At 51.4% G+C, this 26,879-nt stretch overlaps 2 protein-coding genes across 15 annotated transcripts in view; one reads left to right on the forward strand and one right to left on the reverse strand.

The window, feature by feature from the left end:
• Positions 1–8,018, forward strand: part of LOC105468464 (E74 like ETS transcription factor 4) — a 48,613-nt gene extending 40,595 nt beyond the window's left edge. For all 5 annotated transcript variants that reach the window (XM_071089181.1, XM_071089180.1, XM_071089182.1 and 2 more), the window contains 5 exons: positions 552–743; positions 1,547–1,630; positions 1,734–1,926; positions 3,286–3,663; positions 5,416–8,018. In XM_071089181.1, the coding sequence (XP_070945282.1) occupies positions 552–743; positions 1,547–1,630; positions 1,734–1,926; positions 3,286–3,663; positions 5,416–6,220 (1,652 nt within the window). In that variant the 3' untranslated portion in view covers positions 6,221–8,018. The remainder of the gene's footprint in view (positions 1–551; positions 744–1,546; positions 1,631–1,733; positions 1,927–3,285; positions 3,664–5,415) is intronic.
• Positions 8,019–15,021: 7,003 nt separating this feature from the next.
• Positions 15,022–26,879, reverse strand: part of LOC105468463 (BCL6 corepressor like 1) — a 78,117-nt gene continuing 66,259 nt past the window's right edge. For all 10 annotated transcript variants that reach the window (XM_011718641.3, XM_071088970.1, XM_071088969.1 and 7 more), the window contains 3 exons: positions 22,235–22,312; positions 21,013–21,169; positions 15,022–17,091 (listed from right to left, as the gene is read on the reverse strand). In XM_011718641.3, coding sequence (XP_011716943.1) covers positions 16,809–17,091; positions 21,013–21,169; positions 22,235–22,312 — 518 coding nt within the window. In that variant the 3' untranslated portion in view covers positions 15,022–16,808. The remainder of the gene's footprint in view (positions 17,092–21,012; positions 21,170–22,234; positions 22,313–26,879) is intronic.

The following is a 26,879-nucleotide window of genomic DNA, read 5'->3' on the forward strand; positions in this document are numbered from 1 at the left end:
CTCCCAAGGGGTGCTATGGCACAGTGAGGGAAAGCAAACCATAAAGCTGAAATATGAGATATTTCTAGTCCTGACTCTCCCCAGTATTCATCCAGGATCCAACAATCGGTGCCTATTTGTACTGGGCACAAACTTACTGTGTGATCTTGGGTACATGACTTCCCCTCTCTGGGCCTGTCTCAGTTTCCTCATCAGGAAAACACAGGAATGGGGCTACACGATCTCTAAGGCCCCTTTGAGTCGTAAAATGAGCCAAGGACTAAATTAAGGTGGCCCTTTACCTGGGGTGCCGCCTAGATCTTCCCCACCACCAACAGTGGGCTATAAATGCGGCAGTGGTGATTGGGGCCAGCTCGTGCCCACAGCTCTGCAGATGTTTCCTCTCCTCGTGGTACAAGCCACATGAAGCATTTTCAGGTGTATCCTGTGTCTGGGGTTCGGGGGAAGAGCCCCCCTGCCCTCCCTTGGAACCTACCCATCTCTCCAGCTCTGGGAGACCCCGCTCCAGCCCTGCCCTGGGCCCCGCCCACCTCAGGCCTTTCTCCTTGCAGTCAATACCTCCGAAATGCTTCCAGACTCAGACCCTGCACCAGCCGTCACGCTGCCCAACTACCTGTTTCCTGCCTCTGAGCCCAATGCCCTGAACAGGGCAGGTGACACTAGTGACCAGGAGGGGCATTCTCTGGAGGAGAAGGCCTCCAGAGAGGAAAGTGCCAAGAAGACTGGGAAATCAAAGAAGAGAAGTAAGTGGGGAAGAGTGAGTGTATGTGTGTCTCCGAGGGGATGGGCGGGGCGTGGGGGGCGGTCAGGGCTTATGGATGTGTTATGAGGCCAGCTCTCCGGCGTGACACGGATGGACCAAAAGGCCTCCCTTCTGTAAAACCTGGCCTCATCCATTAGTCTGCCAGTAGCCTGACATTTCCCATGCTGCCCCTGTCTGCCCTGGATCTGCATAAACTCTTTCAGAAACATTAATGATCTTGATAGGTTGAATCCTAGGCTCGGCGTTTGGACACCAGGCTCGGACCCCTGGCCAGTCCCCGGACCTCTGGGGCCTCAGCCTATAAAAGACTAGTCATGCCGGGTGCTTATCTCCCTCTGCAGAGCTTATAAAGCCGAGCCATATATGAGAGAGGACTTTGGGCTTTCCCAAGCCCCGGTGTTATTGATTTACTCAGGCGATGGCTGCTTGATACTGCCTTGTCAGCATGGCAACCAAACCTCAGCACCGCACTGACCTGCACAACAGCGGTGCCTTTAGGCTGCCTTTCCATATCAGAAGTTAGGCTAGGCAGATTCTGTTCTCACAAAGGTGACTTATTTGCAAGCACTCGGTTTCTCCACATTGTAGCCATGTTGCAGTGCTACCCTGGGGGCCTGAAAATGAGGGTGCAGAGGCCTGAGGGCCGTGGCTGTGGAGAGTAATCTGGGGCCTCCAGCCCCAGTGACCTGCCTCCTCCTTGTTGGCCTTGTCACAGCCAACTCGGCCAGCTCCCGGGCCCTCTCTCGGAAGCTGCTCCTCATCCTACTCACCTTTCCCTCATAGTCCGGAAGACCAAGGGCAACCGAAGTACCTCACCTGTCACTGACCCCAGCATCCCCATTAGGAAGAAATCAAAGGATGGCAAAGGTACGGACAGCTGGGACTCAGGTGAGGTGGGGAGGGAGCCCCTTCCCTGCTGCCAGGGTGCCCCAGCTGCCCAGGCTGCCCCTCATGGCCTGCCCCTCTGCAGGCAGCACCATCTATCTGTGGGAGTTCCTCCTGGCGCTTCTGCAAGACAGAAACACCTGTCCCAAGTACATCAAGTGGACCCAGCGAGAGAAAGGCATCTTCAAACTGGTGGACTCCAAAGCTGTGTCCAAGCTGTGGGGGAAGCAGAAAAACAAGCCTGACATGAACTATGAGACAATGGGGCGGGCGCTAAGGTAGGAGCTGTTGGGACACAGAACCCCTGCCCTGGGGATCACCAGCCCTTCCTTAAGTCCAAGGAGTCCTCCTCGCTTTTGTGGAGACCTGATTGATCATAAGGAAACGAGTCTCGTAACTTTCCTCTTAGCTTGCTCCTATGTCCATTCCCCAGGCCCCCTCTGGGAGGAAGAGCCCCCCGTCCTCTTGTATCTCTGACCTGGCCTTTTTTTTTTTTGTATTTTCTTTTTTCTTTTTTTCTTTTTCTTTTTCTTTTCTTTCTTTTTTCTTTTTTTTTTTTCTGAGACGGAGTCTTGCTCTGTCACGCAGGCTTGAATGCAGTGGCACGATCTCGGCTCACTGCAACCTCCACTGCCTGGGTTCAAGCGATTCTCATGCCTCAGCCTCCTGAGTAGCTGGGATTACAGGCGGATGTCACCACGCTCAGCTAATTTTTTGTATTTTCTTTTTCTTTTCTTTTCTTTTTCTTTTTTTTTTGAGACAGAGTCTCGCTCTGTCGCCCAGGCTGGAGTGCAGTGGCACAATCTTGGCTCAATGCAAGCTCTGCCTCCCAGGTTCACGCCATTCTCCTGCATCAGCCTTGCAGGTAGCTGGGACTACAGGCGCCCGCCACCACGCCTGGCTAATTCTTTTGTAATTTTAGTAGAATCGGGGTTTCACCGTGTTAGCCAGGATGGTCTCGATCTCTCGACCTCGTGATCTGCCCGCCTCGGCCTCCCAAAGTGCTGGGATTACAGGCGTGAGTCACCGCACTTGGCCTAATTTTTTGTATTTTTAATAGAGATGGGGTTTCGCCATGTTGGCCAGGCTGGTCTTGAACTTCTGGCCTCAAGTGATCTGCCCACCTTGGCCTCCCAAAGTGTTGGGATTAGGGGCCTGGCCTCCTTTTTGCTTTTTATAATGGAAGAGCAGTTCAGCATCCCCTCTTCCCCAAGAAGGGCTTTCTTTACATCTGCAAGCCAGAGCCCCAGGGAGGTGGGCTTGAGTTGTCCTAGAGGTGGTCTCTCAGGCTGGGGGATTGCTGTCCTCGCCATCCATCCCCTCACTCTCAGTTCCCTCCTTCAGTCATTCCCTGTCCTCTACCCCAAAGCAGGGGGTTGGAGGGGGTGGCATCTGAAAACCTTTCTGTGATCCTTTGAGTCCTCAGGGGGAAATCTCAGGAATGTCATAAAAGCCTTCCAAGTCCAGGTGTTGACATATCCTTTCCCTTGCCCTTGGGCCCTCAGCTGGCTCCCCAGCCAGCCTCACTCAGCCTCATGCTTGCCTAGCCCTGGGAGAGGAGCGCCGGGGAGATGGAGGTAGAAGGTCTCCCACCCAGCTCCCGGCTAACTCCCAACTCCCCGCCCCTCTTCCTCTAGATACTACTACCAAAGAGGTATCCTGGCCAAAGTGGAAGGGCAGAGGCTGGTGTACCAGTTTAAGGAGATGCCCAAGGACCTGGTGGTCATTGAAGATGAGGACGAGAGCAGCGAAGCCACAGCAGCCCCTCCTCAGGCCTCCACGGCCTCTGTGGCCTCCGCCAGTACCACCCGGCGAACCAGCTCCAGGGTCTCATCCAGATCTGCCCCCCAGGTCAAGGGCAGCTCTTCTTGGGAGAAGCCAAAAATTCAGCATGTCGGTCTCCAGCCATCTGCGAGTCTGGAATTGGGACTGTCGCTAGACGAGGAGATCCCCACTACCTCCACCATGCTTGTCTCTCCAGCAGAGGGCCAGGTCAAGCTCACCAAAGCTGTGAGGTAAAGGCACCCAGGTTGCATGAGTCTTCACATAGTACATCACTTTGGGGTTCAGTTTTCTTTTTTCTTTTTTTTTTTTTTTTTTTGAGATGGAGTCTCGCTCTGTCACCCAGGCTGGAGTGCAGTGGCATGATGTCTGCTCACTGCAACCTCCGCCTCTCGGGTTCAAGTGATTCTCCTGCTTCAGCCTCCCGAGTAGCTGGGATTACAGGTACCCACCACCACACCCAGCGAATTTTTGTATTTTTAGTAAAGACGGGGTTTCACCATGTTGACCAGGCTGGTCAAACTCCTGACCTCAAGTGATCCGCCCGCCTTGGCCTCCTAAAGTGCTGGGATTACAGGTGTGAGCCACTGCACCCGGCAGGGCTCAGTTTTCAACTTCTTGCCAAGCTCTGCTCTGTCTCCAGGCTCATGGGATCCTCCCAGAGCCATGGAGAAGCCAGTAGGGCACTTGTTGGTCAAGAGAGGGAAAGTCACTTGCCTGAGGTCACATATCCGGGGGCTTACACAAGAGCGGCTCCCCAGGGAGCCACCAGGGCCTCCGTGTCCTGGCCCATCCTCCTAAGCCTCCTCTATTCTAGAAAAGAAGCAACAGAGAATGTTCTAGAGCCGCCTGCTGTGAACCCCTTGGGACCTCCAGGCGTACCCGGCAAGCTCTCACTACTTCTCATCCCCACTAAGGGGCCTCCGATTTTCCCTGAGAAGGTTGGACTTGTTGGGTTATGTGTATGGACCTCCCACTAAGCTGGCGCGGGTCAGTGAGACACCCTTTCGAGGAGGGCAGGCAGAAGAGTGGAATGGTGAGGAAGATGAGCTCTGGGGTCACAAGGCCTGCTGTGTAGTGCTTACTCACCTATGTACACTTGCTGTGTAAGCACTAGAGCAGGGACTCACATCAAGGCCTTGTGAGACCCCAGCATCCCCACTTGGAAGAAATCAAAGGATAACAAAGGTATGGCTGGTCTTGGAGCAAGTTATTAATACATAACCTCTCTGTGCCTCACTTTCCCCAATCTATAAAATCAGATTGTTCTTATTCCACTTGTGGGCTGTTTTCAGGATTGAGTGAAATGCCACATGTCAATCACTTAGAATGATCCCTGACCTATAAACCTATATACTAAGTACTTAATAAATGTGAACTACAGCTGGGCACGGTGGCTCACGCCTGTAATCCCAGCACTTTGGAAGGCCGAGGCAGGTGGATCACCTGAGGTCAGGAGTTCAAGACCAGCCTGGCCAACATGGTGAAACTCCGTCTCTACTAAAAATACAAAATTAGCTGGGTGTGGTGGTGCTTGCCTATAATCCCAGCTACTTGGGAGGCTGAGGCAGGAGAATCGCTTGAACCTGGGAGTCAGAAGTTGCAGTGAGCCAAGATTGCGCTACTGCACTCCAGCCTGAGTGACAGAGCGAGACTCCGTCTCAAAAAAATAAAAATAAATAAATACATGTAAATAAAAATTAGCTGGGCATGGTGGCACACACCTGTAGTCCCAGCTACTTGGGAGGCTGAGTCAGGAGGATTGCTTGAACCCAGGGCTTCAAGGCTGCAGTGAGCAATAATCGTGTCACTGCACTCCAGCCCGGGCAGCAGAGTGAGACCCTGTCTCTAGAAAAAGAAAAAAAAGCAACAAAACAGCAAAGAAATCGACAAACACCTTCAGCTCCATTCCTCTCTGCCCCCCTTCCTAACCAGCTGGGGGACACCTCCTGCCTTAACCAACTCTGTTCTCTGTTTCTTCTCAGTGCGACTTCGGTGCCCAGCAACATCCACCTAGGAGTGGCCCCCGTGGGGTCGGGCTCGGCCCTGACCCTGCAGACGATCCCGCTGACCACGGTGCTGACCAATGGGCCTCCTGCCAATACTACTGCTCCCACTCAGCTCGTTCTCCAGAGTGTTCCAGCGGCCTCTACTTTCAAGGACACCTTCACTTTGCAGGCCTCTTTCCCCCTGAACGCCAGTTTCCAAGACAGCCAGGTGGCAGCCCCAGGGGCTCCACTGATTCTCAGTGGCCTCCCCCAACTTCTGGCTGGGGCCAACCGTCCGACCAACCCAGCACCACCCACGGTCACAGGGGCTGGACCAGCAGGGCCCAGCTCTCAGCCCCCTGGGACTGTCATTGCTGCCTTCATCAGGACTTCTGGCACCACAGCAGCCCCTGGGGTCAAGGAGGGGCCACTGAGGCCCTCCTCCTATGTTCAGGGTATGGTGACGGGGGCCCCCATGGAGGGGCTGCTGGTTCCGGAAGAGACCCTGAGGGAGCTCCTGAGAGATCAGGCTCATCTTCAGCCACTTCCAACCCAAGTGGTTTCCAGGGGTTCCCACAATCCGAGCCTTCTGGGCAACCAGACTTTGTCTCCTCCCAGCCGCCCCACTGTTGGGCTGACCCCGGTGGCTGAACTTGAGCTCTCCTCAGGCCCAGGGTCCCTGTTGATGGCTGAGCCTAGTGTGACCACATCTGGGAGCCTTCTGACAAGATCCCCCACCCCAGCCCCCTTTTCCCCATTCAACCCTACTTCCCTCATTAAGATGGAGCCCCATGACATATAAGCAAAGGGGTCAAGGCAAGTGTGACCCACCAGGCAAAATTGAGCAGCATTTTCATAGGGACCGACTTCAGTAGCACACCTGCCCCTGCATTTCAGTGGGATGTCAACACACTTGACCCCCAGTTCCCCAGCTCTGCCTGGTGTCACTGTGGCCAAACTGCCCAGCTTAAGCATCCCTGGCATCAGACTATGGCCTTCAAGAGCACTAGGGGATATGCTTTTGCCAGCATAATGGGCTGACTTGGTGATGGAGGGAAAAACCCTTGGGCCAGGCAGAAGTTTGTGGCCAGGGTCTGTGCAGCAGTTTCGTGAGAAGAGCACTTCTACTTGGCTCTATCTCACTGGCTGCATTCCCTACACAGGGAATTTACTACCCCGTATGTGACTATCCCTGTATGTACTTGTGTGTACTTGTTGGTCTGTATCTTAGTTTCTTTGGGGAGGACAGGACTGTAGCTGTGAGGTCTTGTCTCCAAAGGTGTGTGTATGTCTCCGTGGATCAGCCACAGGGATAGGGATTTTGTTTTTAAGGGAAAGCATTCTCTAATTCCCTTTGTTCATGCCAAGATTCAGTTGCTCTGAGACTATGGGGTACAAGTTTGATCCCCTGAATCTGGAGATGTTGTAGAGCTGGAACGAGTGCAGAGTAGGAACGCTTTGATGCGCATGCACATTGGGGAAGATGCGCTCCTCAGGGACACGAAGGCCGAGTAGGATAAAACCACGATGGGAGGGAAGGGAAGTCAGCTCTGGGAGCAGCACTCACTGGCTGGACCAAGGTACTCTTCCTAGAGTTTGCCGTGTTAGCAACCACAGTCACCATGCGGTCAGGCTGGAATCGTGGGCCACCCCAGAGTGCTTTGCTGAAGGATTAGACAGGGGTGAAGTGCCCTCCAGCCTCAGAGCTAGCCACAAAGCCCCCAGTCAGAGCTGAATTCATTGAATATTTGTGCCTCGGGCTTGGGCTGTTTGTGTGATACCAGCCCCCCGCCAGACAATAGCCTTTGCTGACACCCCAGCCTACTTCCCTGATCCTGGGCTCCCTCTTGATAACTTTTTGACATTTTCCAGCTGTCAGGCGTCACTGGGGCTAGTCCAGCAGCGACCTATATGGGGCCCACCCCCATTCCTGCTCAAGCATGGGCACCTACCACATGGTTTCTGCTGCTCAGCCTGCCTGCAACTCACCTCAAAGGCGAACCAGCCTGCCTCCATGATGACTGCAGCAGACCTCCTCGGGTGGACCGATGCCCCTCATCTCCCACTTTCACACCTAACCCTGACTCCTTCACCAAGAAGATGGGAGTCGGCAGCCGGGAGTTCCCATGGCACCTCTCTCTCTTCGTGGCTCCCTGCTTCCCCCTTCCCTCTTTCCAAGGAAGGGTCAACCTATTCTCTCTCAAAGCCAACCCCTAGGCCAATGGCCTGGATCTCCTCCCCTCTCCCTTCTTTAAACGAGCTTGCTTCCCTCTTGCCAAGTTTGGGGCAAGGCTAAGAAATTTCAGCCACAGAAACAACTCTATTATCTGGTGACTTTGGGTAATGTGAATCAGTGCCTGAGGACCTTTGCTGTGTCCTTGGTACAAAACCATCCACTTGACCTAACTACCTCCCCTGGCCGCGCTCTCGCTCTTCTCTTCTTCGCCAAGCCAATTATCACCCTCTCCCACTCTCTTCTTCTCCCTGCCCCCTGGAGGGCACTGCGTTTAGTTGTGCAAATGTATTTTCTATGCGTGTTTCCAGCAGTTGGCATTAAAGTGCCTTTTTCTAATAAAATCAGTTTATGATGAGTTTCCTGATGGTTGAAAGTGAGCATCTTGATAAAGGGTCACCATTAAAAAATTTTGCACAAAGGTGCTGCATGGGTTGGGGTAGCCCCGTCCCCACCTGAAATCTGGTTTCTGCCACCCCTACTCCAACTCCATGGAAACTCATTGCTGGAAGGTCATCAGTGACCTCGTGGTGAAATCAAATGTCTTCTTCACAGTCCTCGACCCTCGTAAGCACACACTAGCTGGGCTCTCCTGCGTCCCCCATCACCCTTTCTGGGGCTGGTTCTTCACCTACCACTTCCAATGTGGCTGTTCTTCAAGAATCTCATCCATTTGGGGCTCATTGTGGCTCCTCGGAGATGGGTCTTAAATCTAGAGCTCCAGTCCCACCCTTTCTCCTAAGCACCTGGCTCACATTTCCAGCGATCTGCTGGACATTTCCACATGGATACTTGTCAGCCCCTTAAAGATAGCCCCTCTGTTGAGTCAGAGTCTTGCTCTGTCGGCTGGAGTGCAGTAGCATGATCTCGGTTCACTGCAACCTCTGCCTCCCAAGCTCAAGCGATTCTCCTGCCTCAGCCTCCTGAGTAGCTGGGAGTACAGGCACACACCACCATGCCCGGCTAATTTTCGTATTTTTAGTACAGCCAGGATTTCACCATTTTGGCCAGGCTGGTCTCCAACTCCTGGCCTCAAGTGATCCACCCACCTTGGCCTCCCAAAGTGCTGGGATTACAGGCGTGAGCAACCACGGCTGGCCAACAATGGATTTTTTAAATTATTTCCACACTCACAAAAAACCTTTCCAAGATGATGGGTTGATGGGTGCAGCAAACCACCATGGCACATGTATATCTATGTAACAAACCGGCACATTCTGCACATGTATCCCAGAACATAAAGTATAATAATAATAATAATAAATCAAGCAAACAAAAAGGCCATCATGACTTGCCTATTTCTGTTAATGGTGCCACCGTTTTCCTGACCTCTTAAGTTTGAAATTTCAGAGCCGTCTGATCGTTCCCTTCAATTCACCCCCATTCCCCTCTCCCATCTCCTGAAGTCCAGCGTGTGGTTTGCAATGTCCGTAAAACCTCGCCTTTATTCCACATGCCCAGAAGCCTCCACCCTAGCTCACACTACACACAGAGGCTCCCGGTGTGATGTCTCAACCCCTCCCATTTGCCCTTTGATAAAATGCCCTCAGTGACGACTCCTGGCCTATAGGTAGGGGTGATACTCAAAACACTTCATCTCTAATCCTTTCTATACTTAATCCTTTCATTGCTGAAGCCAGTCCAGGGGTCCTGGAGTAGGGATGGGGGAGCACTTGGGCTCAGGGGAGTAGCTCCGGAAGTATTTTAAGCTTAGCATCAGCCCTATCTTCAGGACAAAGCTCCAAGTCCTTGGCCTGCCATCAAGACCCTTCACCTTTGGGTCCTAACTGACTTCCCCAGTCAACTCACCCTGCTCCTCCTGCCACCACTCATACCCCAAGGCACTGCTCCAGTCAAACTGATGGATTTGCTGGCCTGTGAACATGCCTCTGTTTACAATTTCCAAACTCTGTGCTTTTGCTCTTATTATCTACTATATATAGTCTAAGCATTTTAAACCTGGAAACCAAGATCCTCCATTTATCTTTTACCTGCTCTAGGCAATACAGACAAACTCAACATTATTTACACACTCTTGTGTTTTCTTAATGAATAATCTTCCCTTCTATGTATCTTTTCCTTTAGAAATACAATCCACTGGCTGTGCATAGTGGCTCATGCCTGTAATCCGAGCACTTTGTGAGGCTGAGGCGGGCAGATCACGAGGTCAAGAGATCGAGATCATCCTGGCCAACATGGTGAAACCCCGTCTCCACTAAAAATACAAAAAGTAGCTGGGCATGGTGGTTGGCACCTGTAGTCCCAGCTACTCGGGAGGCTGAGGCAGGAGAATCACTTGAACCCAGGAGGCGGAGGTTGCAATGAGCCGAGATCGCGCCACTGCACTCCAGCCTGGCGACAGAGTGAGACTCCATCTCGGGGGGGGGGGGGAACACACACACACACACACACACACACACACACACACACACACAAAAGAAAAGAAAGAAAATCCATCCCCAGCCAGGCACGATGGCTCACGCCTGTAATCCCAGCACTTTGGGAAGCTGAGGTGGGTGGATTACCTGAGGTCAGGAGTTCGAGACCAGCATGGCCAATATTGCGAAACCCCATCTCTACTAAAAATACAAAAATTAGCCGGGCTTGGTGGCACGTGCCTATAATCCCAGCTACTAGGGAGGCTGAGGCAGAAAATCCCTTGAACCTGGAGGCAGAAGTTGCAGTGAGCCGAGATTGCACCTGGGTGATCAGAGCAAGACTATCTCAAAAAAAAAAAAAAAGGTACAATCCATCCTTCAAGATCTGATTGGTTCCGCTCAATCAGAATGTCCTTCCTATCCTCCTAGTACCAATTAAATTGTGTCCCTCCTTCAAGACTCGATTCATGGACTCTGCCTCCCCAGACCAGCCTGTCCTAAGTGAGCTATTTTAAACTTATTGTAATTGCCACTCTTTCAGCAACTGATCATGAACACCCTGTGACATCTCTTCCATTATAATCACAAACTGTTACTTAAATCTTCAATGACCTGTACCTATTTAGTGTCCCCAATTAGTACATTACCTCCTTGAATAGCGGGAGGGACTGTATCAACCACGTACGGTGGCACAGTACAAATCATCAAGGAACGGTTACTGATGGAGCCGGTGGGAGATGGGGACCAAACTTTGAGGTAGGTGGCCTCTGACCTCCCCTCTGCCCAGGCACTCGCCCCAGGTGCTCCACTGCTCTGGGCCTGCCCTCCCTGGCTCAGTGCCCTCATGGTATCCCCAACCCCACCCCCCACCTTAGCACTCAAACTTTGTTACTATTTTGAACATCCTCTACCTCTAAAGCAACTTCCCTGTCCAGTTTCTTTCTTACTCCAAGTGTGAAACTAGCTAAACTGATTAACCTGTGCTGATATAGTTATGGGAGAGGGCTAGAGTAGAACCTCAGGAGACAGGTTAATTTTAACCAGAGTCAAGTGGCAATAAGTCTCTGCCTTTTCGTGGTTTAATGGAGTCAGGAGTCAAGAGATGACCCTCATCTCCCAGCAGCTGATGTTACTCCCTCCTCTGGGTTCCCACAGCACTTCGTTTTATTTTTCTGAGATAGAGTCTCCCTCCCTTACCCAGGCTGGAGTGCAGTGGCGCAATCTTGGGTCACTGCAGCCACTGCCTCCGGAGTTCAAGCAGTTCTCCTGCCTCAGCCTCCCGAGTTCAAGCAGTTCTCCTGCCTCACCCTCCCAAGTAGCTGTGACTACAGCTGCGTGCCACCACGCCCAGCAAATTTTTGTAATTTTAGTAGAGACAGGGTTTCACCATGTTGATCAGGCTGGTCTCGAACTCTTGACCTCAAGTGATCTGCCCACCTCAGCCTCCCAAGGTGCTGGGATTACAGCCCTGAGCCACCTCACAGCACTTTGTAAATACCTCTTATGGTAGCACTTAGCACACTGCAGTTCCTTAATGACCTGTTTATGTAGGGTTCCCCGCCAATAGACTGTGGAGCTCCTCAAGGACAGGGACTGTGTGTTAGTCGCTGATGTATCCCCCAGTGCCTAGCACAGTGCCTGACACACAGTAGGTTCTTAATAAATGCTTATTGAAAGAATGAACGGGTCCTGATTTTAATTCTGGGACCTCTGCCCTATGCTACGGCAGGCAAGAGGAGAGGGAGGGGGACAATCCACACTTGGGAGCTAAGGCGGCTTTCTGCCGGCTCCTATAACACTGCAGGGGGCTGCTTCCTTTGCCCCTGGAGTGTTACAGACACCCCCGGATCACAGGGTCCACGAGGAGCCCAGGGGCTGCTTGCCAGCTGTGCGTTGCTGCCACCAGGTGCCACATGCAACTCCTGAACTCCCGCCCTTTGCTGCTGCCCGCTTCCAGGGACTGCCTCGCCACTATTTCCTCACCCTTGGGTGAGGCTGTCGGGTGGAAGTGTCAGCTCCAGTGGGTGGGGCGGGACAAGAAGTTATTCTGAGGGTCACAGGCCTTTCTGATCCCATCCTGTACTCCAAAAGAGGCAGTTGCCTCCAGCTCTGAAGTCGCTGAACCTGGGGTGAGTGAGCTTCTTCCCCTCCTGGACGGAGGTCCCAGCCTCCGAGAACTTCGGTCCTGGCGCGCCGGACGTGGAGGCCGACGTCCAGCAGGTGGCGCTGTCGAGCCAGCGATGGCGGGCGAGTCGCCCGGCGGGGCCCGGGAAGGGAGGGGCACCCAGGGCGGGGCCTACCGTCCCTGGCGGAGGCGGCCGCGGCCGCGGCCGGCGTCTTCCAGTCCCTCGATCATGCCCCTGCGCCCACAACTGTCCCCGGACGGTTCCGGCCGCCACCAAAGCCCTCCGCTGTTCCGGAGCTTCGAACTTTCCCCTCGGCCCCCGCCCCCTTCACTTTCCAGGGGGAATTTAGCTGGCCGCCGAATGCGCTCCCCCATTGGCCAACTGCGCTCTGGCCCCGCCCCCGGCGCCCCCTCCCCCAGCCTCGCGGACCAGCAGGTGAGCACGCGGCGCCGCAGCCACCCGGCCTGCCCTTCGCTCCCCTCGCGCGCCGCTGCCTTCTACCATGAAGCGGCAGAGCGATCGAGGCGCCCTAGACAGCCGTTTGCTAGCGGAGGGACCTGACCGCCGGCCGCGCGAGCGCGGCTCCCAAGGACCGGCGCGGGGCCTAAAGACGTCGCTCCAGCGGCCGGACGCTGCGGCTCGGCCGGCTCCCCGCGCGGTGGCAGCCGGAGCGCTAGGGAAACAAGTGGAGCCCCGGCCCGTCCCTGCTGCGGGGTCCAGAAGGCCCGAGCACTTCGCGTCCCCCTGCCCAGCAGTTGAGCAGATGCCCCTGGGGCGGACCCCACCCTTCCCCAAACACACACACACTGGTCTTTGCATGGGTGGGACACAGTTACCCACCAAGGCCTCCCGGTTATTGGGTTAGAGTATGGAACAGGGCAGGAGTTTACTGCCCCATTCACCATCGCCGCCAACCCCACCTACCCCACGCCAAATAGGGATGCAGAGATGATCCCTCCTCCCACCAAGACTTGAACAGAGCCTCTCTTTCAAGCCCAAAGAGCTTTCTGATAAGACCCTCATTAACCATAGGCTCCTGAGCTCTGCATGAAGGAGGAACTAATGTTGGCTAAACAGATCTTTTTGGTCTTCAGTGTGATGCTTTGTCAGTAGGTGGGTACATTGGCCTCCATTTGGCTGATGGAGCAATGAAGGCTGGGAAAGATTAGGTTCTCGCCCAAGGTCAGCCTAGGTAGTTAGGAGTGGTGCTGGCTCTTTCCTCTACACCATACTAAAAGGACTGGGAGATATTTAGTAAGAGGCCACCAAGCCATCCTCACCCCAATCCTGACCGGGGATGTAGATTTAATGCCACGGCCCATACTTCCTGCCTTAATCTTTCCAACCTGGCAGAAGGGCAGTGGGACTCCAGGTAAGCTGTGGGCAAAGAACCCAAAAAGCAATAAAACAATCTGCTGTTTGGTTTTGCTTTTAACTCCCCTTGTCTCCAAGCCTTTGCTCAGATTGTCCCTTCAGTTCAAACACTCTTTCCCTGCCACCTCTAATTCCTAGATTTCTACCTTTTAAAGTATCAACCAGGCATCACCTCTTCTAGGATGTGTTCCCAGGGCCCTTGCCCATCCCTCTGAGCTCCCATAGCATCCTGAGCCTAGTTGAATTCTTATACTCACCACATGGCTTTCATAACCTATCAACATGTCAGATTTCTGGACTTAACTGCAAGTTCCAAGCACAGTATCGACCTGAATTCAGAACCACTGTGGGCTTGTTTAGGAATCTGACAAAAGTGGCTATTGCATAGGGCCTTGGGATCAGAAAGTGGGGAGAGGAGGACCAATGAGGAAGATTAATGCTATGGTTCAAAGAGGATGATGCTTGGGCCTGGGTCGAGTCAAGCTTCTGAGGCTTGAGCAAAGACAGCAGCTTAGAGTTCACTCCTGGGGATGGCTGGACTCCAGCCGGCCGGACGCACAGATCCCTTCGCCTCTACACTCTCTGACAGGGCTCTCCAGACTCGAAAGCCACAGTGAGAGGCCCTAAGAGAAAAGAGCTTCAAAAGGCCTCATCCCAGGCCTCTTGAACATCCTCTTCCTCTGTCACTGGTGCATTCTGGAACCAGCAATCACAAGAATCATAGCTTCTACCACTGTTTTTCTGAAGTGGGAGGAAAAACTGCAAAATCTAGGATGGGCATCTTGCCTTCATGGTAGCTTGGTGGCAGGAAAACAGAACCGTGGAAGGCCTGCACTGTGGGTGGGGAGCGCTGGCACAACAGTGAGGGCAGTGATGAGGCCATGCAGCCAGATGCCACCTCGGCAGGGTGGCCCAGGGCAGGCAGAGGACTTCCTTGAGGCTTATTCCCACAGCCACCAAAGAGAGGGCTACTTCCTCCAACCCTGTTACTCCTATGGAAACAAGGACTGCCCAGGCACCTGCTTCAACTCCAAACCAAAGCAACAGGAGCCAGATGCTCCATTTGCCCCCACTGGCCCCGCCCCCAGGATTTGCCCCTTTCTTTTTCTTTCTAGATCGTGACCCAACGTTCACTAGTCACTCCACCTTGCCTTCATTCATCGTACCTCTCGGGACCCACAGCTGCAAAGCAGGATGGTGGGGACTCCCTATTTACTGAATCACAATGCCCACCTTCTGAAACCACCAAAAAGTCCCAAAGGGGAGGAGAGAAAAAGAGTGACGGGAGACAGAAGCCCTGACACAGGTTTTTCAGTATGCAAGTGTTTTTGACTCCACAGCCAGTTGCTTAAAATGAAACATAAAGGGCAGCCAGAATATACACCCAAATGCGAAAAAAGGAAAGGCAAACAGAACATGAAATAAACTACACAATACCAGGAACCCCAACAAAACCAACAAATTAAAGTCCAAAACCCCTCAACTTTATATATATATATATATATATATATGTATGTATATATATATGTATTTTTTTTCTTAAAAAGGGAAAACAACTGTTCAAAACCAACTGGGCAGTACGGTGGGGGTGGGGAGCAGTCCTATAGAAGGGGCTGAGAACTTCTCCCCCAGGAACAAAGAACAAACACAATACAAAGAAAATAACCACCAATGCTCCCGCATGGCTCAGGAGCCTCTAGAGAACAGATTGTCCCATCCTCAAACTGGCTTTTTTTTTCCTTTTTTTTTTTAATCTTTTTTTTTTTTCCATTTTCTTTTTTTTTTGTTGTTGTTTTAGCACCTGTACAATAAAACTGTACCATCTCCAACCAGAGCCGGCCACGGCGAGGCCCTCCTGCCTTTGGATGGTACATACTCTACAAGGATTGTTCGGAAAAATAGCAATTGGTAGAAAAATAAGAAGAGTGGGAGGGACAATGCCACAGAGGGGGTGGGGACAGGGAAGCAACCCAAGCTCCTCTCTCTCTCTCACTCGACAAACCCAGCGCTGGAGGCCCGGAGGCCAGGAGGAGGCCAGGAGGCCGGGGGAGGCCAGGCGGGGCCACCACTCAGCCCCAGGCCCCCAGGCAGGAGTGGAGCAAGGGCTGGAGACCACTTTCCTGCCCTTGCCTAGGAAACAGCTGACACCTGGATTTCACATCTGGCAGTCAGTCCCAGAGCCCTCTGCAGATTCCCAAGGAGAATGGGGGGCTGAGGGAGGAGGAAGGAGGAGAGGAAGGAAACGGGTGCTATGAGTCTGAAAAGGGGCAGGGATGGGGGTGATAAGGGCTGGGAGGTGAGAGGCTCAGTATCTTGAGACAGGGAGGCCAGAACAGGGTGGGGGAGTGGAGGCAGGAACAAACTCGTATTGTGCACTCTGAGGGGGGGCAGTGAAGAAGGCATGAGGAGGGGGCACCCTCACCCCTCAGATCCCTTCTCCACGCTCCTTTATTAGAGTAATTTATTAACCCCGCGCCTCACAATCCTCCCCTCCCCGTCAACACTAATCTCAAGATAGCAGGGCTGCTGCAAAAGGCGGGAGGGGGCGGGTGGGGGAGCACCAAAGCTTCAGGATTTACCCCCAAGCCCCCAGCCCTGGGCCAGCAGCAGCCAGCTTCGTTAGTCACAAGTCCATGTCCCCCCACCCCATTCCTCCCCACCCCCTCCCCAGTGGGGGAAAAAACACCTGGGAATAGCTTTGTCAGAGCTCATCAACAAAGAAAAAGAAAAGGAGGTACAGAAAGTCCCTCAATACAACAAGTTGTCTCAAATCGTCACAGTGATACAGACTTATCAGAAACCAATGAAACAATACAAATTAAATACTAATAAAATAAATACTACAGAAGACAGAAGAACACAGGGGAATGGAGTTGAGGGGCGCTCAGAGATCTGGGATTTTCTCATTTCTCCTCGGGACAGGCCAAGGCCACCCAGGGCCCAGGTTTGGTCTTGGTCATAAACAAGGAGGCCAGTCCAAGGGACCCCAGCGCCACCTCCCACCACCCCCGGGACCTCTTGTCCTCAGACGTGGAGTTCAACTTTCCACCCCCATCACCAACCACGATAACAATGACGACGACAGGGAGATGAGAACTAATTGTAACCAAAAAAACAAAAACAGTCCAGTCGCTAATGCTGGCATTGATAAGGCGGCTTCTTGTTGGTCCATATTATTGCCTCATTCTGCAGTCTGGTGCTCGGTGGGGGAAAGACAAGGAGGTGGGGGAAGGGTGAACTCGGGAGGAGAAAGAAGAAGAGGAGGGGCTGTTTTCCCGGTCAACTGTTGCAAGACTGGAATTCCACCTCAGACCCTAGGAGCCGAAGTAGGTCTGGCTCGTACCGCACCAGCTCCACAGTCTCAGAGGAGCCTGGGGGGGATCTGTCGTCCAAGCCTCCAGGCCTCTCAGCAGGGGTCAGCAGCTGACTGGAGGCCACCTGCCTGTAGAACTCAGCCTTGGGCATGGTGGTGATTTCAAAGTGCGGGAACCGGGCCTGAAAGATCCTCGAGGAAAGCTTCAGCCTCTTCAAGACATCAGAAAAGAGGAACCAGTTGCAGGGCCTGCAAAGGCAAGGATGGGAGTTATGGAAGGAGCTAGAGGAAGCGGTGGGGGCACTGACCCAGAACACTCTGCAAAGTCCACAAAGGCTGTGTGACCACCAGTGTTCCCCATTATAACTCACTGCCAGTCTGGCTCCCCTGTCCCCTGCTAAACCACAGGCTCCTTGGGTATAGCTGAGGCAAATGTCTTCTGTCCCCTGCAATGCCTGGCCCAGCTTTCAGCTAAATGGCGAGCACGCAGTCGGTGACCACCTCTTCCAAAATAACACAAGCAGGAGGGAAAGGGGCCTTCTAGAACCTAAAACTCTTAGCAGGCTTCTTGGGGACTTACCCTGTACCCCTGTGACCTGGCATTTGCCATCTATTGGGACCAGTCTTTCCCCCGACTCCCGCCCCTGCCAACCCTGGCTGGCTTCCCTCTCCTGTTCTCACTCTAGCTTCCCTGGCCTCCTTGTGCTCCAAGATCTTCCCCAGCAGAGGGGGAGCCGTGGAGAAAGGCCTAAACTGCGGGTAATCCAAAAGGCATTTCTCTTTGGCTCTGGAATGCATTAGACGAGTGTTTTCTCCGGCAGCACCATCGTTTCTGCAGGGCCAGAGCTCACATTACAGAGAGTCGGAGTCTGACTTTGCTGAGCACACCCGACTGGGTGGCAGCCTAGGGACAGCTGGGAGGGGTGCTGGAGAGGCTGATCCCGGGCCAAACGCTTACATTGACTAATGCGGGAAGAAGCGCTGCCTCCCCACATGAGTGGTCCCGGTTCACAGGGTTTTCCCTCCTCGCTATTCCACTATCCCAGTTCCAGCCTTTGCCACTTCTGGCCTGGGCTCCGTCTTGTCAGCCTCCCAACCAGTTTCCCTTTGCCAAGAGTCACTCTTCTGCACCCCCACCCACCCTCATTGGATCTTCTGTTACCATTATGGTTTTCTTCTTTTTTTTTTCCCCAAGACACAGTCTCTAGGCTGGAGTGCAGTGGCGCAATCTCGGCTCACTGCAACCTCCATCTCCCCGGTTCGAGCGATTCTCCTGCCTCAGCCTCCTGAGTAGCTGGGATTACAGGCGCACACCACCACGCCTGGCTAATTTTTGTATTTTCAGTACAGACGGGGTTTCACCATATTGGCCAGGTTGGTCTCAAACTCCTGACGTCCAGTGATCCACCCGCCTCAGCCTCCCAAAGTGCTGGGATTACAGGCATGAGCCACCATGCCCAGCCACTAGCATGATATAAGAACTTCTAACCTCTTCAGCCCAATGTCTACCCAATCTCTCTCTCTCTCTCTCTCTCTCTCTCTCACACACACACACACACACACACACACACACACACACACACATGCCACATTGTATCCCCCACCCCTCCAAGCACCAGCCACATGATAAAGGACTCCCCCTACTTTCTGAACTTGTATGTTTCAGTGCCTTGCTCTCCATCCTTCTCTCCTTCCCGGCCCAGCTCAGATAGATACTGTATCACCTGTGAAACCTTCCCTTGGTGTAACTCATTGTTCCTCCATCTCCCATGGTCTCCTGGCATTTGATTCACATCCCTATTGTAATATTACTAACAAAGCCCATTTCTGAAAGGATTGCAAAAGAACCTTAAACTGTGGTTCACTCTGCAGCACAGCAATGGGGGCTCAGGGTGGACTGGAACTTTTTGTATTTGGCACCCTTCTGAAACTATTGGAAGTTTTTGTTTGTTTGTTTGTTTACAATAAATCTGCTTAGGATATTTTGTCTTTTATTAGAGTTAATTATATACTTGTCTGTCTACTGCACTAGACGGTGGATTCTTTGAAGGCCAGAGCTGAGTTCTGGTCCCCAGGGTTTGAACTGGTGCAGCTGTTTAAGACATGTTTATAGAATCAAATGTTCTGTTCCAGTGCCTTAAACATCGAACCAGACCCACAGTCCTCATCCCTAAAATGGAACATTTCTCCCAAATGACAGCAGGCTCTTATCTCACATGATTAAGAAATGGAGTGCTCTGGGTTAAGAAAAGGAGACTACAGATATCATACACTTGGACCATCACTTCCAAAGAATGGGAAAAAAGCCCTGAGAACATTCACACTAGTGATGAGAATTCAGTCTTGCTTTCGTGATTCAAAAGGCCCTTCTGCACCCCATAGGGCCTCAGAGGCATCATTCTACGCTAGCAACCCCACCCCCAACTTCTTGAAGAACAGACATTTTCACAGTGTGCTGCGGCTTTGGGGAAAGGCAGCTCTAGAGCGAGCGTTAGAGGATGTCACGTCAGGAAAACCAGCTTTGCTGCTACCAGGCTCCGGGCTAACCACATGCCTGCCACCCGGCTCGCTGAGGGGCACGCAGCCCTCTGTGGCCCGTGTTCTGTCCGTACCTAATGCAGACTACCCTGGTCCTTTTACTGCCTGAAGCCCAAGATCCTGTTTCAGAGAGGGAGGTGCTGAATACATCGGAGGAATTAATTAACCCTGCAATACTATATCCCAGAGGCCCCGCCCTGCCCTCAGGGATCAGCTTATGTCCAGAAGAATAAGGACCAAAAGCCCCTGAAACTTGATCCCTACTAGTGCCATCATATATGCTATTTTTATTCTGATCAGGCCATGTGTGTGGGGCAGTTGGGGGGGGGCGGAGGGAGGGCAGGGAATGCAAAGAAACTGTGGTCTAATGATTAGAGCCCTAAACAGAGGCTCTTACTTAAAGACCTCCTCATCCATCGTCTACCCAGCTCCCTATCCTGTGTACATCATGGTGGTTCACTGGCTTATTTTATTATTTTATTTTATTTTGTTTTGAGACAGAGTCTCACTCTGTCGCCCAGGCTGGAGTGCAGTGGGCAATCTCAGCTCACTGCAAGCCCCGCCTCACAGGTTCAGGCAATTCTCCTGCCTCAGCTTCCCATGTAACTGGGATGACAGGTGCCCACCACCACATCCAGCTAATTTTTATATGTTTAGTAGAAACGAGGTTTCACCATGTTGGCCAGGCTGGTCTCGAACTCCTGGCCTCAAGTGATCCAGCCGCCTTGGCCTCCCAAAGTGCTGGAATTACACCGGCCATGCCCGGCCACTGGTTCACAGGTTTTTAACATAGAGTTGACATTCAAAAAATAGATATCAAAGAAAAATTATCCTTACAATTGTTTGGAAAAGTATTTGAAATACATGAAGACACCAATCAGAGAGAAAAAAATCATGGAGGCTAAGAACAAAAGGGCAGTTGAGCCTGCATTCTTCTTCTCTCAACCAGCACTTCCACACACTGACATGTGGGGAAACTCAACAAGAACCATGGCCCTGCCGGCTGTCGAACTCCCTCCAGAACCATCAAATAAATATTAAATTGGGTTCAATCTAATGTTACGTGTCAGGCATATTCTATATTCTAGTCTCCTTAAATGAATGGGTGATCCCCAACATAATATGCACAGTCATCTAGGCTGACAATGTTGGCACCACCGCGCTACTAACATTATGGCACTGAGAAACTAGGCTGTAGATTACTGAAGGACCCCAGTGGCCCCACGGCTACGGCAACCATATGTCCTGGCTTTTCCAACAATCTCAATTTCAAATATTCTATCTGTTTACCCTCAGAAACTACAAAAATGTTCCAAAGATTCTAGCAGTTCATCGGCCCAAGTATCTCTCAGATTATCTTTTATACCCAGTAACAGTGCAAAAAAGCCTTCTGAGAGAGAATCTAGATTTAAGGTTCAGGAAATGCAGATAGTCAATGTCCATGGAGCCTGTAGCCTCTAGTTTGAACATGACTACTCTGGGCTAAAAGGGCAGGTTAGCCTTTGTCATGTGTAATGGCACTTGTTGGCCAGGTCTTCACTTCCTCCTGGAGAACTCCACTTTCCCAGTGAGGTGGTCCACTGTTGCCAGGATCCTGGCACTTAGTCGCCATTGGATCTCTCAGACACTTACCCACGGGACACTGACACTTGGAGGTTGTAGCAAGGGAGAAGAGGCTTGTCTGAGAGTTCGAACATGAAATCATCCTCCTCCATTGGATCGTCTCCTTCTTGATCAGAGCTCCCAGGAGGATTATGTAGGAGGTCACAGGCAAACCCGTCTTTTTCCTCTGTAAGAGGAGCATATAGGGGATTAGGACTCAGATACATGTACAAAACCGAAGAAAAGAAATGAGCCAAGCAGATAAAGGGGCATGGGGGGGTGGTAGTTGGGAGGTAAATGACAAGGCCACAGGCCCCTAGTCAGGGACGAGGTTTGCCGGTCCCATGGCTCACATCCTTCAGAGGGCACATGAAAGTTCTAGTCCTGAAAGAAATCATTGTGTGGCCAGAGATTTATTATATTCCTCCCCCCTCCAACCGGCAAAAGCAAGGTGACATCAAGGATGAGCTGCCCAGCTGTTGGGAGATGGAAGCCTGAAGATACTATCAGCAGACAAGGGCAAGGTAAAAACACCTGTCCTTCTCTAGCTGCAGCTTTCCCAAGCCATCTCACTGCCTGCAGGGCTCCCACAAAGCCCAGAGGGGGCTCGGCGGGTTCCTTTCCCCAGCCCACATTCTGGGTGTGGCTGGTTGCATTCCATCCTGACTTTCTCCCCTCCAGCTTCCCCCAAGGGTAGGAGTGGGTGTTTCCTTTCATCTTCAGCCCCTAGCCCAAAGGACGAATGCTAGATGACCACCATGGATAAAGACGTGCTAGTCTTCCAAGAGAGGAAAGCTGCGGCCAGAAGGCTAAGGGCTTCGGAAGACAGTAGCTATTTTGAAAACTGCGTGTGCATCATGGGGGCAGGGTAGGGAGGGAATGGTAGCTGTCAGGTGACGGGTGGGGTCCCTCTTGAGTGTCAGCAATACTGGAATAGGTGACAATGCTCATAGGGACTTCTGGCAGGGTTAAGACAAAGCCAGGGAGAAGAAAGGGACCTCAGAAGAAAGATAATTTTTTAAATGCCCAGGGTGGGGAGTGGTAGAGGGCTAGTGAGGGATGGCTGTGTCCAAATCAGTGCTGCATTTCCTGGTTTCGGCAAATGACTTCTGAGTCTGCACGGGAGGATGGGTTCGGGTTTGGGTTCGGTCTGAAAGGGTCTGTAAGCCACTAAAAGGTGAAGAAGGGATACCACCACAGGGCTACTCCTGTCCTTGAGAAGAGGGTGGGAAGAATCCCACTTAAAACTTACCCAACACAGAACTGCTGTAAAAATCCCAGGATACACCGGGATCACCCTCTGCCCGGCCCTGAAGATCCGAGAGGTGATCTGATGAAAGAAGAGCAGGCAGTGAGACAAGGAGGTTAGGCTGGGGAAGGAATGCCCAAGTGAAGTCCATGCATATGGGGCTAACGGAATGGGAAAAGGGAAGGAAGGACCACAAGAGAGGCCAGGAGTGATGAGAGAGACACACACTTCCTGTTCTCAGTCAGAGACTGCAAACAAGGGGACAGGAGACCAATCTAACCCACTGACTGCCTGGTGTTTGACCCAGTACTTTAAAAGAAAAGAAAAAAAAAAATCCCCATGTGCTTCCAACATTTTAATTTTTTTTTTTTTAGGAGTCAGGGTCTTGCTCTGGCACCCAGACTGGAGTGCAGTGGCATGGTCATAGCTCATGGCACCTTGAACTCCTAGGCTCAAGTGATCCTCCCACCTCAGCCTCCCGAGTAACTGAGACTGCAGGTGTGCACCACCACACCTGGCTAATACTTTTTTTACATTTTTTGTAGAGGATGGGGTTTCCCCATGTTGCCCAGGTTGATCACAAACCCCTGAGCTCAAGCGATCCTCCCACCTCGGCCTCCCAAAGTGCTGGGATTACAGGCATAAGCCACCCCGCCTGGCCCCACTTCCAACATTTTTAAATTTTAAATTTAAATTTTCACTTAAAAATCCAGATTTCCCAATATTTCTGTGGAAAAAAAAAAATCTGATCTGTCAACATTGTGTCCAAATTCCTGCATGTCAACAGCTGGCTGGAGGGAATAGCAACACATGCTGGCTCCAATTCGCCACTCCCCACCCAGCCTGCTTCTCCCTTTTAAGCCTGAAGGCATTCAGGTTTGGGACCTCCACTTTACATGGTGTAGAGCTTTAACCCTGCAAGCAGAATCTTAGACCTATCCCAGGATTTTAATTCCCTGCTGGTCACAATGTTCATTTATCGAATCACAATCTCTCCAATTTATAGTAATATAAATAAGCATAAGTCCTTCTGGTTCATCTTTGAAGAACATGGGGAAATGGCCAGGTTTATCCTCATAAAATCCTTTTGCTTCCACTCCTAGGTATATATCCTGAAGAACTGAAATCAGGTGTTCAAACAAAAACTTACACATGAGGCAGGGCACAGTGGCACACGCCTGTAATCCCAACACCCTGGGAGGCTGAGGTGGGTGGATCATCTGAGGTCAGGAGGTTGAGACCAGCCATGGCCAACATGGCGAAACCCAGTCTCTGCTAAAAATATAAAAATTAGCCAGGCGTGGTGGCACACACCTGTAGTCCAAGCTACTCAGGAGGCTGAGGCACAAGAATCTCTTGAACCTGGGAGGCGGAGGGTGCAGTGAGCCAAGATCGTGCCATTGTACTCCAGCCTGGGCGACAGAGCAAGACTCTGTCTCAAAACAAACAAGCAAACACAAACCCTTATACAGGAATGTTCACAGCAACTCCACTCACAAAAACCAAAAGGTGGAAACAATCCAAATGCCCATCAACTGATGAAATTTGTGATGGAAATATACAGTGGTTCAGCTGCTGTGGAAAAGTTTGGTCATTCCTCAAAAGGTAAAACACAGCCTTACCATATGACCTAGCAATTCCACTCCCAAAAGAACTAAAAACAGGTTATCAGACAAGTACCTGTCTGTGCGCACATTCATAGCAATTCTATTCATGGCAGCCAAAAGGTGGACACAACCCAAACATCCATCAATGGATGAATGGATAAACACACAAAAATGTGGTATATCCATACAGTAGAATATTATTCAGCCTTTAAGAGGAGATTCTGACACATGCTACCCACATGGATGCTATGTGACAGAAGCCAGACACCAAAGGTCCCATATTGTATGATTCCATTGAGATGAAATGTCCAGAAGAGGCAAACCCATAGAGACAGAAGAAAGCAGATTGGTGGTTGCCAGGGCCTGGGGGGCGGGGGGGGAGAGGGAGGGGACGCTTAATGGGGACGGGATTTTCCTTTAAAATTATGGCAAAGTTTCAAAACTAGATACTGGTGGTAGTTGCACAACATTGTGAATGTACTTACTATCACTTAATTGCACACTTTAAAATGGTTAAAATAGTAAACTTTGGGTTCTATGTATTTGACCACAATAAAAGTTTTAACAATCTTTTGTTTACTTGCTCTACAGACAAGGCAAGACAAATGAGGAGGCTAAGGCCACCCCTTAGCCTCCTCATTTCCTAGCTAGGCACTATCTAGTGGAATTGTTTCACCTCTTAGTCCTACCTGGACAAAAAGCAGGTCCATTGGCTTTTGCGACAAATCCAACTGTATCATATCTGGGTACATGGCTCAGCCAATATGCCACACCCTGTACAACTGGCAAGCTGACTAAGTTGTGTATGATTGCCACCAGCCCTCAGGTGATACCTGGGCAACCAGACAGGAGACAGTCCAAAGGGCACAGGTGAGGTGAGAGTGCCCCCTGAAAAGCAAATCCCAGGAGGAAGTTGGCAGCCAACTTAAAGAAGCAGAGCGAGTTTCCCCCAATGGGAAGCACCACCATGACCCAATATCCCTTTGGGATCATCCTATCAACAAGAACACCTATTAGCATTGTGAGCTACTGAAATGATTCATTTCTTTAGCAACCTTCTAGGTGATGCAGGATTTCCCCCAGTAGGAAAAGACAGCCAGAGAGAAGCTTTCAGAGTCATGGCTGAGCAACCAGAGTGGGACACCTCTAGTCATGCACATTAGATCTTCTGTGCACTCCCTGTAAAACAACTGCAGTCCCTCTGTCGGCTCAGGTGCTCCTCTGTGCCCCATGTCACTTGAGGGTTGGAAGTAGTTTATTCCAGAAACATGTGTCAGTTAAGTGGGTGTCTCTTCTGTGCTAGCCCTGTGTAAGGTGTCATGGGAGATTATGGAGTGAGAGCATAAGTTCTAAAAAGACAGCGACCATGCCTGTCCTGTTTACCATTGTCTCTGCCATACCTAAGCCCAGTGCCTGGCACATAGTAAGAGCTTAATAAATATACGGAGAGGAAAGGAGGGAGGAATTCCTACAAGGCGAGACTAGAAAGTGCTTGCTTAACCAACATGCCAAAACATATGCATTCAAATGACTGATGTCCCCCTCCCCCCACAAGAGGTCACACAAGGATTCCATCAGAGCAGCCCTAGCTCACCACATTCCTGGGGCTCCTCTCTGGGAACTTCCTTCAAAGCCTCCGGCACATTCCTCTAATTCTCTTCACTGACTACCAATCTTTGTCATTTGCAGGTGAATTTGCCTTTTTGAGACAGCCAAAAGTTAACTGGCATGAGCAAAGATGCTAAACCTCAAACAGGCTCATGAGTGGCACACAGGAGGAGCTCCAAGATTTGGTCAGTGGTGCGGCTTCCATTCCCATTTCCTCACGGACGTTCACAAACAGTCCAGATGAAGAGGGACCTTCCTTTCCCTTGATTCCCCCCACCCCAGCCACGCTTCCAGCCCTTTTCTCTTATCCCTTCCTTGAAAAAGTACCCTAAGTCCAGTAATTCCACTCCTAGGTATATGCCCAAAAGAACTGAAAATGGATACTCAAACAAGTATTTGTACATGCATGCTCACAGCAGCACCATTCAAAGCAGCCAAAAGGGGAACACAGCCCAAATGTCCATCAATGGTGTATATATCCACATAAGAGAATATTAGTCAGCCATAAAAAGGAATGAAGAATTGAAACCTTCTAACACACGGCTAGACCTTGAAAACAGTATTCTACCTGAAAGAAGCCAGACACAAAGGCCCCATACTGTATGATTCCATTGATATGAAATGTCTAGAATAGGGAAATCCATAGAGACAGAAAGATTAGTGGTTGGGCGGGGGGCGGGGAGGAAGGGGGAATGGGGAGCAGCTGCTTAATGGGTGTCGGGTTTTATTTTGGGGTGATGAAAATGTTTGGGAGGCTGGGTGTGGTGACTCACACCTGTAATCCCAGCACTTTGGGAGGCTGAAGCATGCAGATCACGAGGTCAGGAGATTGAGACCATCCTGGCTAACACGGTGAAACCCCATCTCTACTAAAAATACAAAAAATTAGCCGGGCGTGGTGGTGGGCACCTGTAGTCCCAGCTACTCGGGAGGCTGAGGCAGGAGAATGGCATGGCGTGAACCCGGGAGGTGGAAGCTGCAGTGAGCCAAGATCGCGCCACTGCACTCCAGCCTGGGCAACAGAGCGAGGCTCCATCTCAAAAAAAAAAAAAAAAAAATTAGCTGGGCGTGGTGGTGCATGTCTATAATCCCAGCTACTCAGGAGGCTGAGGCACGAGAATTGCTTAAATCTAGGAGGCGGAGGTGCCAGTGAGCCAAGATCGTGCCACTGCACCACTCCAGCCTGGGTGACAGAGTGAGACTCTGTCTCAAAAAGAAAGAAAAAAAAGAAAATGTTTTGGAACTAGATAGAGGTGGTTGCACAAGGTAGTGAATATACTAAATGTCACTGAATTGTTTGCTTTATTTTTCTGAGACAGGGTCTTGCTCTGTCACCTAGGCCGGAGTGCAGTGGCATGAATACGACTCACTGAACCTCGACCTCGTGGGCTCAAGCGATCCTCTTGCCTCAGCCTTCCAAGTAGTGGGGACCA

This window comes from Macaca nemestrina, chromosome X, assembly GCF_043159975.1.
Source record: "Macaca nemestrina isolate mMacNem1 chromosome X, mMacNem.hap1, whole genome shotgun sequence".
Taxonomy (NCBI): Eukaryota; Metazoa; Chordata; class Mammalia; order Primates; family Cercopithecidae; genus Macaca; species Macaca nemestrina.